This window comes from Electrona antarctica (genome assembly GCF_951216825.1).
Source record: "Electrona antarctica genome assembly, chromosome: 3".
NCBI lineage: Eukaryota > Metazoa > Chordata > Actinopteri > Myctophiformes > Myctophidae > Electrona > Electrona antarctica.
The window spans coordinates 14086039-14100181 of record NC_136808.1 but is presented as its reverse complement, the minus strand read 5'-3'; the positions used below and the strand labels follow the sequence as shown (position 1 = coordinate 14100181).

At 41.5% G+C, this 14143-nt stretch overlaps 1 protein-coding gene and 1 pseudogene across 2 annotated transcripts in view; one reads left to right on the top strand and one right to left on the bottom strand.

The window, feature by feature from the left end:
* The window catches only part of LOC306919655 (transmembrane protein 266-like), an 87948-nt pseudogene that overhangs the window by 27128 nt on the left and 46677 nt on the right, over positions 1-14143 (bottom strand). Inside the window, exon 4 of the transcript in view lies at positions 1142-1296. The product of the transcript in view is annotated as a transmembrane protein 266-like (transcript). The remainder of the gene's footprint in view (positions 1-1141; positions 1297-14143) is intronic.
* Positions 8720-10021, top strand: LOC306920561 (pyrin-like; the record flags this gene model as incomplete). The annotated part of the gene is made up of 2 exons (XM_079497374.1): positions 8720-8822; positions 9168-10021. 2 exons carry the CDS (start codon positions 8720-8722, stop codon positions 10019-10021), a joined length of 957 nt encoding a protein of 318 aa, XP_079353500.1.

Below are 14143 nucleotides of genomic sequence, written 5' to 3'. Positions count from 1 at the left end.
ATAGTTACATTGAAGTAAAAATAAATACAAATATTTGCCTTTGATGTGTAGTGGAGTCAAAGTATAAAGTATTAAAAACACTAGACTGGTGCCCGGCTGTAGAGCACAGAGTCGGTAACGATGAAGTTGGAGATCCATGCCCCACCTGGCTATGCAATACCTGTTGTACCCGTGTCAGAGTACCACCCAACGTTCCACCCAACTGAACGCGTGTGTCGAATTTGAAGTCAGTGGGGTGAACGGTTCTCGAGTTACGTGCATTACAGACGTACACACGTACAGACGTACAGACAGATGTACAGAGATGTGGTGCATTTATAAATAGATGGAAATAATCGAGTATAAGTAAAAGTACCTCAAAATTGTACTTATGTACAGTACTTGAGAAAATGTACTTAGATAGTTTCCACCTCTCTCTCTCTCTCTCTCCTTCATTTGTCTTGTCTTGTGAGACTGGCAGTGGCCAAAGTGGCTGACTGGACATACATCTGAAGTGACTGGCCCGGAGCCAAACCTCAGGTATCATTATACAGCCTCGTGTCTCCTGGACGCCGGCCCGCAATTGATGGACACCGGCCCGCAATCGATTGAGACGCCTGCCCGCTACCATTGACAATAGCCTGGCTTCATTATCACCTCTCTACATCACTCTACATCAGTGGTTCCGGTACGTATTAGCTCCAGACCCAAACTAGTGAAAATAAGCGGCAACAAGAGTGTCACACAAAAGTAGTGACAATAGCAGATCTGCAAGCTCAGCTTGTAGATCAGCTATTTTAAAATGTTTTTAAAATGATAATAAAAAATGAATAGTTTTGGACTGGTTTCCACCCGACACTGCCGACAACAATGATATATTTGGGCAAGTTAGGTTTGTGACAGCACACAGCACAGTAAAGCAGTGTGCAGCACTTAATTATTCAGACGAATAAGACAATGCAACAAAAAGAACAACACATTTTCATAAGGAACTCAAGTGTGGCGGTCACGGCCGTGTAAAATGAGCCTTGAAGGTTCTACTAGTGCGAGGTGGTTGACTTACATTGTAGGAGCTTTGACTTACACCGTATAGGAGCTTGGTGTCTATGAGGTGGTTGACTTACATTGTAGAAGTTTGGTGTCTATGAGGTGGTTGACTTACACTGTAGGAGCTTGGTGTCTATGAGCAGTTCCAGGGACAGAAAGACCACCAGCAGCAGGACACAGGCCACCAGGACCCAGTTGAAGCCAGCACTGAGCATACAGCACTGCCACAGGGACACCCTGTGGCCACAGCACGGCTTCAGCCAGTTGGACCTGCACAGTCAGGGACACACAGCACAGTACATTTTAAAATTTACATTTTAGTCATTTAGGTTAGGAGATGCTCTTATCCAGAATTAGACAAATGTAAAAGGCATCAACTCTGTCAACAAATGTTAAATAGTCACATACTGTACCAGTAAATAACAGAGAACAATTAACCTAGCTTCAGTTTTTCCATTGATATTTATTGTCAATGGAAAAAAGGGCTAGATGTAGATTAGCTACTTTCACTGTTAAATAGGTCTTAATTCAGACCGCCAATTTTGTAAGCTTGTGTCTCAGGAAAGCCAGGAAGACACCATGTATCTTTTGGGGACCACTTTTATAAAGTATGCAACAGAACAGAACTCAGCCAAAGACACATCATGTTCTCTGGCCCACTGAGACTGGTAGGCTACTGTATGTACATGAGGTTAGGTGAGGTGCAAAACATACCTAGTAATGCACATTATTGCACGCACGCACGCACGCACGCACGCACGCACGCACGCACGCACGCACGCACGCACACACACACACACACACACACACACACACACACACACACACACACACACACACACACACACACACACACACACACACACACACACACACACACACACACACACACACATATTTCCTTGTTCTTCCCATCTACTTCTATTCATTCCTTTCATGAACCCTAAAAATGATGGGAGCTTGTACTGTTGTATTCCACCCTCTAAACCTGTGATGTGATGTGACTTCAGTCTGTTAGCAATGTGCATCATGGCCAGGAGAGGGTGCTAGTTGGCAACTTGGCACCGGTAAAAAGGTGCCATGCTTTTACTGTAGGTCCAAGCAGAGTTTGGAGGTGGTGGAGATGAGAGGATCAGGACAGCAATGGTGGGAAAAGTAGCCTACTAATGTATGTAAAAATATTGATACCACAATATACTAAAAGTCCTGCATTCAACCTTTTGTTTGAGTAATCATACGACAACCACTCATTATGTAGAACGTTTTTTCCAAACGATTTTTCACATTTTAAATGAGGCTTGTGATTTAGCCTTGTATTAAGCCTATCATAGAGGTATCATGTCTGACTTTTGCTTTCGTATCTATGATAGATACGAAAGCAAAAGTCAGACTAGATGAAATCCATTTAGTCTTGATGCAATACACAGCCAAAATGCACAGCAGCACAGAGGATGGAGGCTGCAAAGAAACAGGGTAAACTTTGGGAGGTAATGTTACTTGAAATTAGGGATGGGAATTATCGATTAAGTCATTAATTGATAATTGATATGTTTTGATAAACGTATCGATCCATTAACCGGTTAGTTGATAAGCGCCGTTTTTTTAAATCTGAGAATATTAATTTCTCTCAACGTCTAACATAAAAATCTACACTTTGCTGATATACAGAAAGAACACAAAAGGCATATTATATTCCTTAATCAAATATCTATTTGACCATTTGCGATACAGGGCCAGGCAATGGCATCTTTATATGAGGAATAAAAATGAAATGAGTGTCTTGTCTGTCACATCACGTAATGTAAAAGCAGAGACGTTTCTGTGGCCTAGTACCAAGGTGGGTGGGGGGGACCTTTTTTTTTTTTTTTACTGCACACAGTTTCTTGGCCGCGGTCGCGTCGACAGCAGAATGTTCGATTCATTATTAACTGTTACGTTTAATTGATTAGTTTCTTAACGGCGATTAATTGATTAACGATTAACTATTAACATCCATACTTGGAATGTTATTATGAATCCAGCAAGGCACTGCCTGGAGGTACCGTAGGTAGGTAGACAGGAAAAGTAGTCCATGCGCCAGACCGGATATCGGTACCATTTGAGTCGGTTTGTTTGTTTGCTTCTGGTGACTGATATTGTCCTTATGTGTGAGGGGGTCGTGTTTTTTCAAATGAAAAAAATAAAAATAATAATAAGATAAGAGGGGTAAATATACATAGTTACTTTCCACCAATGATGCTGGTCAGAGTAAGGAGGAGATGAAGCTGTGGGGGACAGAGACTGCATTGAGAGAGTGAGGGGGGGGGGGTGGCAGTCAGTGTAACTCGTCCATCAGCTGTATACATGTGTGAGTGGAATCCTAATGGAGTTTCTTTTCAAAGAGCAATGAACAGATTCACTGTAACCACACATGACATGAGTGATCCAAGCGACATCCATTTACAATCACACAGCATCTTTGGACAAAATGTAATACTTGCAACTGAGAATGATCTGCTCGTCAAATATTTGTTTTATGTTTTAGTGTACTCTTATTATAACCTCATACAGTATGTCCAAAACTGTTACCTTTCAGTCAAAAGTAGCAGATACACAAGCTCGAAACGCAGCGACACTTGTGGATCTGCTATGTTTGATGCTTTTGTGCGATTTGTACGATCAAGTAGTAGGGCATTCATTTTCGGAAAAAAAACCACAACAAATTTCAATATGAAGATAAGAGGTTTCTGCCCAACAACAGCGATGTGTGTGTGTGTGTGTGTGTGTGTGTGTGTGTGTGTGTGTGTGTGTGTGTGTGTGTGTGTGTGTGTGTGTGTGGCGGGTACAGAGTGCCCCTCACTGTCTCTCCAGCTGGAGTGGAAAGTTGGCAGTGGCCAGCCCACCTCTCAGACACTGGCACCGTGTGCCTCTCCTCTGATCACGTCTTCATTCCCTGGCACCTTGCTAATCTGACGCTGGCACAACCACCTCACTGTTTAGTGTTTACCATGCACTTTCTCTTCAAGCGTGCATGGCACAGAATTTGGACATTTAAATAATGATTTATTTCATATCTGCAAAATCAGTCAATATCCTAAAAGTCTTTGTCGCTGCAACACTTCTTGCCACTAAACTGAATAATGTCATATGCAGCTAAACTGAATCCAAACCCTTTTGGATTCAGTTTAGCTGCATATGACATTATTTCTCAACGATGAATCTGTTAATGGAATTCAAAATGTCTTCTAAATCATCAAGATTATCTTAAAGATGGAATGCCGTGATTTTTATACTTTTTCTGTTTTGCATGTGTCTATGGAGTTAACGGTGCACGGTGCATCACATACAGTACTACACTATATTGTATCAGTTTGTGTACCAAGCTGGGATCGAACCCCACTCTCCCATTCAGCAGTGGTGGAAGAAGTACTCACATGGTGGTATTGATATTTTTACTTGAGTAAAAATATCAATACCACAATGTAGAAATACTCTAACATACTTAAAGTAGTAAAACAAGTAAAACTACTTGTTATGCAGAATGTCCCTTTTCAAGTTTTCAAAATGTATATGCATGCACGTGACCTCGCCTGTCGCTTCTCGCCCTCAGGTCTTACTGGTTACTAAACATAAATTAAGCACTTCATCATAATATTTCGACCGCGGTCGAGATCATGGATTTCACAATGCCACGCCAGACTTTCCGGCATTGTGACAATCAAAATGTTTAAAACCCTTACAATGCCACTTTTGTCAACCACTTGCACCTCAGCAGAATCCCTATTCTGGGGGGAAATAGCAGATCAGCAAGCTCACAAGGCGTCGTGTGAGCTTGCAGATTGACCATTGGTGAAGAGATTTTGTGTAGACGTAAAATACCAGTCCATGGGCAGTTGTAACTCAGGTCTGTTTCACTAAAGCCGGGCCATTAAAACCTGAGGCAGATTCTACAAATCAAGTTTTCTTTCTGAAAAACGAATGTTGCCATATGAGTGGTTCTCGAACGTTTTAATGTCAAGGACCCTCAGAATTAGATGTATTTGAACACCGACACGAAGATTTGAGTCATACATAGGCCTATATATTGCATGGTTAGCGATTCAGGGCTAGAGCCAGGCTATTTATATACTGTAGCTTGTATATCGTTATTTTGGAATATCCAAAGTATAAAATAATGGTTGATTAAAAAATGATTGTGATGCTATATTTATTAACTAAAAGGACACAGATGCTTTCCCGGTTTTCATGGGTTTAATACAGGGATGGCTAACATTGTAGCCGCTGTGCATGCTATTAGAGAAGAAGAGACCCTGAGGGGTTTAGCAGGACATAATCATATCACCTCATTTCTCACATGGCTAACTTCTGCCTACTCATTAATAACATGCAAAACGCTTGATTTGCTTCACACATGGGCCTATTATCGTTCCGTCGACTTCAAGCGAGGTCTTCCAGCCATTTGGGAGCAAAGTGTGAGCACGGTTAATTGGTCATGATTTCATATAAATCTCAGGATTTCACTTCTCACCAGATGGGAGCTTGTTGTATGAAAGACTTGCTTTATTAGTGCAGCCCCATTGAACTGGCCTTACTGTAACTGTAAATCATTATTTAGCCTGTTTAAAGGTGCTGTAAGATTTATTGTTAAAAAGTTGAAAATATATATTCCAATAGTAATCATTGCTAATAGAGCACTGTTTACCAAATAGTGGGTCTGTTTGGGCCGCAAAATATATAATTTCAACAAAAAATAAATTAACAAAAAGTCGGAACTTTTCACCAACTTAAAACAATTCCAACTGATTTCAAAAGTATTTCATGAATATAATGAAGAAAATGTAATAATTTCTGTAAATACATTTAATTAAAAGATTAAGAAGTAGTGAAATAGCAGATCCACAAGCCTGCAACGCAGCACAAAGCAACGCGTTTTGAGCTTGTACATCTGTTATTTTCACTAGTTTGGGTCCCGGTCTAATTTCCCCTTTGGGACTTAATTGAGCTAAAAAGTTCTAAGTTCAAACATCTCATATACTATACCGCCATACCGGTATACTATAAAACAGGTTAACCCTATGGACTTCTTTTAACCTTACCCAGCAAGCACGGTCAGGACCTGGACGAATCAGTGACGTCTCGATTGGGGCCAGATCAAGTCAAACCATAAGACTAGTCAGATCTGGCCCAGAATATCACCTGATTTCAACCAACATAAATTTTACCCACTAAGACGGACGTCCCTGGATGAATCAGAGAGAGTCTGATCGAGGCCAGATCAACTTAAGTCATATCATAGTCAGATCTGGCCCAGAATAAGCTATATTATTTAAACTGGTGAAGACGTCCTGGAAATGACATAAAGATCATCCCCATATGGGCTGTGATCTGGCCTAGTCCTGAACGTCACCGGAGTCACTGGAGGACGTCATCATTACGTTATGACTTAATTTGGCTTGCTGCGTATGGACCGCCTCCCCCCAGAATATGGACGCTGAGGTTCAAGTGCTTAATACAATATACAAAAAGCTGTACACATACCGTATACAGTGAGATTGTATCTTTTTCATTTCCGATAAAAAAATAAGGGATGCCCGGCCTGGTGTCCCCTTATGAATGTCAGGTAGTTGGCAACCCTAAGAGAGCCGCCATCCTGTAAACAATGCACGCTTAATCTAATAAAGACATAATCACACTGTTGGCAATCATCTTCCTGGCTCTGAGTGGCTCAAGTGTGTAGGCTCCAGATGGCGTCCAACCCACTCTACCGGGACCTCACCGCCGACACTCGCCAGACTTAAGGTACCGCCACGGCAGTCTGCAGTATAGTGGACATTCTAGACAATAACCAAGTACTGTACCGTGTACACGCACTCGAGTGCTGTACTTATTTAAGTGCATGTTTTGAGTATCTGTACGTGGCTTTAGTATTTGTATTTTTGAGTGGTGTAAACCACTCCTACAACTGGCTTTGTTAGTCTGTCTGTCTGTTCGCAAAAAATGAGCATGGTTGCTATGGTCACCCAGTTCACACAGGTGTGATTTCATTACGTCAGACATTACGTCAGACCACAGCTGATCAGGCTATATAATACCTTACACCACTCAGTTCACACGGGTGTGATTTTTTGGATGCGTACGACTTTCACCATTACACTACATTTCAAAGACAAATATTGTACTTTTGACTCCACTACATTTCTAGGAAGGATTAATTATGAATTAAAGGCACACTTCACTGATTTTGCACCCAAATCCCGTTTTAATGAAGTTGGGGACATAAACATGATGTGGGAGTGTTTTGTGGTTTTTTTCTGTTGTTGTTGTTTTACATTTCCTCTACTATGACATCATAGTGGAGAATGTCAGTTCTTCCTGGACAGTACAGTACATACAGTACACAGTTTCCTGTAGTTCCAGTCAGACAAACATGTACTGTAGCAGATTGTGTTTGCTGACCACATCTGGTGGTGGAAAGTAACTTTATTTATTTTTTACTGTACAATTTCGAGGTACTTTTACATTATAAGTATTCCATTTTTGAAGGGCGCTAGCCCCTCCTACAGTATGTCCAGCTTTGATGGTCTGTGTAAACACAGACATTGATGACAAAAGTGTGAAAACGTGCACAAACATTGAAGACAAAAGTGAGGACTTTGTGTAAACGCAAATTGTGATTGGCCGGAATGACATTTGTGATGATTTGATTGGTTGAGCATGGAATGTGATGTATATTGCTAAGAGCGCCCCTCACTTTACACAGGTGTGTTTTTTCAATAGTTTACACCTCTACGTAGATCCTACGTCTCATCTCTGAAAATATATATATTTTTTCTTTTTACTTTGGGAACATAATATGCTGTGTGTGGTGGTTAGATGCCTGTGAACTGACGCTGGAGGTTAAGTCCATCAGTCCATCAGTGGAGATGGATTCATGGGCAGATGGATTCATCACTACTCAAGTTTTTTGAAGTTTTCCTCAACTCAAATGATCTACTAGATTTGATGAAACATATTCCTCAAAGGGCTGTACACCACACAAGTGCTGTGAAATGTCATTGATATTATATCCAGAGATATAATAAGAGACTAGATAAAATGCATGGACATTGATGCATTTGAAGTCACATAATTCATTTTCTGAAAGAGAGACAAGCTTACGTTTTTTGAGGGACGCTAGCCCCTCCTATGCCCAGCTTTCCGGGTTTCTGTAAACACAAACATTGAAGATAAAATTAAAGTCGGAAAAGTGAGGATGAAAATTGTTGGCCGGAATGAGATGATGTATGATGCTGTATGATGATAAGAGCGCCCCTCACTTCACACAGGTGTGATTTTTTTCCGTTTGTAAGTAAGTAAGTTCTTGGAGGGGTTGGACAATGGGATGAATAGGTCTACAGTATGTTGCCATCCTGAAAAGGAATCTCACTGTATTCATGTCAGTCATCAGGTTGCCATGGTTATCCGTTACCAGTCTTGAGTCATAGTGTGGAAGTCCATATTTGGGCAAGAGTGACACCATATTTGATTTGAGTCAGCTCGGCTTAAAAGCTGATTACACAGAGTGGGAGGGGCATTAGTCTAAGAGACACCCCCGGACTGAAACCATTAGAAGAACATAGAAGGACAGAACCTTACAGCGAAATATTCTTTTGTGAGGACACCCCAGGCACAGCTTATTTACTTACTCCTAGGACGTCGACAAGGACCTGTAGAAATGGCCTCTGCCAGCAGTCTCCTGTCTGAAGAGCAGTTCCTGTGTTCAATCTGTCTGGACGTGTTCACTGATCCAATCACCACTCCATGTGGACACAACTACTGTAAAAGCTGTATCACACATTACTGGGACACTAGTGATGTGTGCAAGTGTCCATTGTGTACAAAAACATTCTATAAGAGACCAGAAGTATATATCAATACTTTTATTTCTGAGATCGCTCATCAGTTCAAGAGTCACAAGTGGAAAGAAGAATATGAAGCAAAGACAGATGCTGAAATTCAGCAGATGATCCGGGAAAGACAACTGAAGATTCAGGAGCTCAAACACTCGGTAGAGCTGAGCAAGAGAGATGCAGACAGAGAGATAGCAGACAGTGTGCAGGTCTTCACTGCTCTGGTGAGCTGTATTGAGAGAAGCCATGCTAAGCTCACTTGTGTGATTGAAGGGAAGCAGAAAACGACAGAGAAACGGGCCGAGAGCCTCATCAAAGAGATGGAAAAGGAACTCACGCAGTTAGAGAAGAGAAGCTCTGAGCTGAAACAGATCTCACACAATGAAGATCACCTCCCAAACATAACCACCAACACCCCTCCACCCACCAAGGACTGTACAAAAGTCAAAGTAAATCCCTCTTCATATGTGGGGACTCTGAGAACAGCTGTAGCTCAGCTGGAGAAGACACTCAATCAAGAGATGCAGAATAAGCTGTGTGATGCTGAGCTGAGGACGATCCAGCAATATGCAGTGGATGTAACCCTGGACCCTGATACAGCACACTGCAAACTCATCCTGTCTGACGATGGAAAACAAGTGAATCGTGGAGCCACATGGAAGAATCTCCCAAACAACACAGAGAGATTCTCCTATTGTCCCTCAGTCTTAGGAAACCAAAGCTTCTCAGGTAGATTTTACTACGAGGTACAGGTGAAAGGGAAAACTGACTGGAGTTTAGGAGTGGCCAGAGAGTCCATCAACAGGAAGGGACAAATCAAACTGGCACCCAGCAATGGTTACTGGACTATAAGGTTGAGGAATGGAAATGAGTACAAGGCTAATGCTGACCCTCCTGCCCTCCTCCCTGTAAGAGATCTACAGAAAATAGGAGTGATTGTGGATTATGAGGAGGGTCTGGTCTCATTTTATGATGTAGAGTCCAGAGTTCACGTATACTCTTTCACTGGCTGCAAATTCTCTGAGAGGCTGTACCCATACTTCTGTCCTGAGCTCAATAACAATGGAAAAAACTCTGCTCCTCTGATAATATCTCCTGTCAACATCTCCTGTCAACATGGGCACTGATCTCTAATATATTGCTTCTTTCCTGGTTCTCGGAAACCCTTGGTCTATCGGCACTGCACAAGCCTTTGAGTCTGTTTGGTCAGGCACTTTCTGACTTGCCCAGGACAGAGTGACAGAGATTTGGTGAATTAATAGAAGGATTACTGGTTGTAGAATGGAAATGGCTGTGGTGAACACCTATTTCAAGACGGGTGTTCTATGTAGGAGGGGCTAGCCTGAAAGAGATCCGAGACCGCAAGGTATAGCAGGGGAAAGTGTGGCATGGCAGCACCGGATGGTGCTTCGTAGGATGACCCTAGTTTGCAAGCAGCGAAAGACAGTGAAGCCAGAGAAAAAGATCAAATGGTAGAAGTTGAAAAAGGAAGAATAGTGAGGAAAGTCATTGTTATTGTTATTATTATTATTATTATTTTTTGCAGTTTTGGCAGTTCTGTGATGTCGTTTTCCACCAATATGGTAGAGGGTCATGGGAAACGGTCAAGAACTGAAGCTCAGTCATTCGTCAAAGCACCCCTGGACCTTTAGATCTCTCATTGATCTGCCAATTATATGAATGTATAGATAGGATAGCTAGAGTATATGATCCACACCATCCACATGATTTCCGTAGCCTGGTTAACCACTCCCCCTTGAAATCGCATTTCCATGTATTTGTGTCTCCACACAAATGCTGCTGGACCCTGCATGGTTGGCTGCGGGAGTACAGTGTTGACAGACAACCCCTTCAGCCAATCAGCGTAACAAAAAAACAATCTCCAGTCTCCAACCAGATATTTAAAGCACTCATTTGTTAATTACGTGTTCTTCTTTCTCTCGAGTTCAGTCATCAGTGTATCTATGGCTTACCGTGCATATTGCATATATCTTTTTTCTTTATTGCTTTATTGCTTCTATGGCTCGGCCCCGTCTTATCGCTACTTGCAGCTATATTTATTATTATTATTATTATCTATGCTACTGCATTGTCTGAAGGAAGCCGCACGCTTATGTACCTCTATACACAAGATGTAACAACAGACCTGCTGTGTGCGCATTCAGGGGTCAACACCACTTTGACTGAATACACTCTCCCCCTCTGTCTCTGTCTTTCTCTCTCTCAGGGTGATATAGCAGTCAATGCTCCGCCGGTCTCCAGAGCTCAGGTGATGGAGTGGAGCAGGACAGGAGAACAGGGGTGGAGATTAAATCAGGAGCTGTAATCAATAGCAATGTGCCAACCGGGGCGGGGGGCTTCCCTCACAGCTCTGATGGCCTCATCACTTTCCTTCAAGCAGTGCTTCTAAACTTTTTTCACGTCAAAGACCCCCACATTCATACCGTATGTATTTGGCCACAGACCCCCCATCTGAGAACATTTTGTGCCAGGAAACCCAATGCCGTTTTCAAAGAATTATTAAGGCATATTTAAAATAGAACCACCAAAGCAGTGACCTTTTTCATTTCAAGGACCCCCGGTTAGGCCACAGACCTTCCATTTGACATGACTTGTTATGTCTTGGACCCCGATCTTGTGAAATCCTCAGCATTAATTTAACTCTGAGAGTGTACAACTACAAATGGTTCCAAATGGTTCCATTTGTACACTCTCAGAGTTAAATTAACAGCAACAACTTGAAGTCCCCGGACCCGGCATTGAGAAACAGTGCTTTAAAGCACTGCCACTGGTTTCTAGTTTTTTTTAGAACATCCTATAATGTTGAATAGAGAGAGAGAGGGGGGGGGGGGGGGGGGGGGGGGGTCCATATGTAAAGAGACAATCTTGTGCAATTCTTCACAAATGTTAAAAAGAAAAGGTGATATATAGCCGTAACGTACAAGCTCACAGCATGTTCAGAACTATCTATTTACGCAGAGTGACAATGTCGTTCAATAGAATATCATTGGTCTTTGATCCACGAGGCCCACGAGTTCAAAACCTTTAATCCCTATCTGATCAAATTTGATTTTGAAATCCTATATTTTGTGATCCAGTCTCAGACAATCAGCAAATTCTGTATTTCAAAGAAATTCAGGATGGATCACCTGATTCAGATTTTTCGAATGCGCTGAATATGGAAGGATATATATAGGGTATAATGGATAATTTACAATTTTATCATTATTTGCATACACTGTTCTGAAAGGTAGGCAAGTGTACACTGCACTGCAAATGTGACAGATGAAAAAAACCTTTTTTTCCTAACTTATATGTGACCAAGTACAGTGCTTTGGGACACAAGGGGGCCATGGTCATTTCTCAGCTTTTTACACATCAGAAAGATAACCAGAAAACCCAGAGTAGAGAAATTGCCCTGAAAAGATTTCAAAGATTTTTAGCACCTCTCAAAATCTACAATGTAACTGGTAACTATAGTTTTCAAATAAATTAGTGGAGTAAAACTACAATATTATTGCAACATTGCAAGTAGGCCACAATTTATTCCATAAAGTTACTTACAAAAAACAGGACAAAATTCCCAAAGAGAAGAATAAAGTAATCTAGAACTCTTATAATAAAAATTAATAGAGGTGAGAATTAGACTGGTTTGTTTATTTTCACACAGGGCCTACTTGAAATTTGCATAGTGTGGCAATGACAAATAAGGCTATAGTGAGTGACATTCAAAAGTCTGGTCACATATTTTTATATAATTATTTGAAAAAGCTCCTTAAAATTTTGACAAATCATCCTCTTTTAGGCAACAAGAGGGCCACTCAATACATCTTTATTTGAATCCAATGTTTGTTGTTAAATGTTTGTGAGACATGGGGGGGTATCACGAAAAATCCTGCCTAGGGCACCAAATTGCTCAGGGCCGGCACTGTGTGCATGTGCGTGCGTGCGTGCGTGCGTGCGTGCGTGCGTGCGTGCGTGCGTGCGTGCGTGCGTGCGTCAGTGTGAGTTTTATCTTTCTTTGGCTCGAGTGCATATTATCAGCTTCATCCTGGCTGTTTTAAATGGAGAATGACATCTATTCCTGGGGTGAGAAGTGCGGCCACACACGTGGAAGTGACATAGGTTTTTCTCAACACCTTTTTAGTGTGCTGCTAGCCCTTCACCCTGTTAACAACATGAAGATGACACACCGAGAAAAGTATGAGAATGCCAGTAAGAGAGAAATAGAGGCAGATTTTGAGGTACTTTTACTTTACTTGAATAGTTATTTTTTTTCAATACTTTCTACTCCACTACAACACAATTTACAATTTACCATTTAGGCATTTAGCAGACGCTCTTAATCCAGAGCGACTTACATTAGGCAAGAACAAAAGCATGGGAATACATCACATATATAAAATGCATTTATCATGAAACATGCGTAAGCATGCGTAAGCTAAGAACATAAAATATTGCACTTTTTACTACACTACAAATATTTGAAAAAACTGATTTTGACTATTTATTACAAAACATACAATAACCAATTAAGCCCTATTTTATACTTTGGCTTCGTGTCCCATCGTGTTGTGAGCTTGAACATCTGCTATATATATTTTCTTTTTCTATTTTTAAGTGTGACACATTTTGAAAACAAAATTCATAATGAGTACTTTTACTTTCATATTTCAAGTATATTATGATGTCAGTACCTTTGTACTGTTACTTAAGTAACATTTTCATACAGTTATTCAACTTGTAACATAATAACAAAGAACATCGCATGGATGCACCTGGGACACCAGTGATGTATCCAAGGGGGTTTCGGGTCTCTCGAACATAATGCCCCTCACTCAGGCGACCCAGCCGGGGTGATCAAGTCCCGATTTACGTCCCAGTAGCTACCCTCGATCAGTCCCATTAGGGAAAAACCAGGACCACACAATCCGTTGGAACTACTCTGCCAGGGCTGGGAGGTACGCTTCTGGTGCATGGAAGGACTAGGCTCTGTGGGTTGACTCCTGTCCGGGCCCCACCTACGTCTCACCAGGTCCACTCCTGCTCTCACCAGGCCCAGGACCTGTGCGTTGCACCAGAGTCCCAGCACCAGACACTTCATTCAGGAGTGGTAAAGTACATTGTGGTATTGCTATTTTTACTGAACACTTTTTACAACATCGCATCAACAGTTAAGTCTACCGTAGTTGAGTTCATTTTACTTTGGTTACTGTAGTTCATGTAACTTGAAGAAAAAACTCTGACTT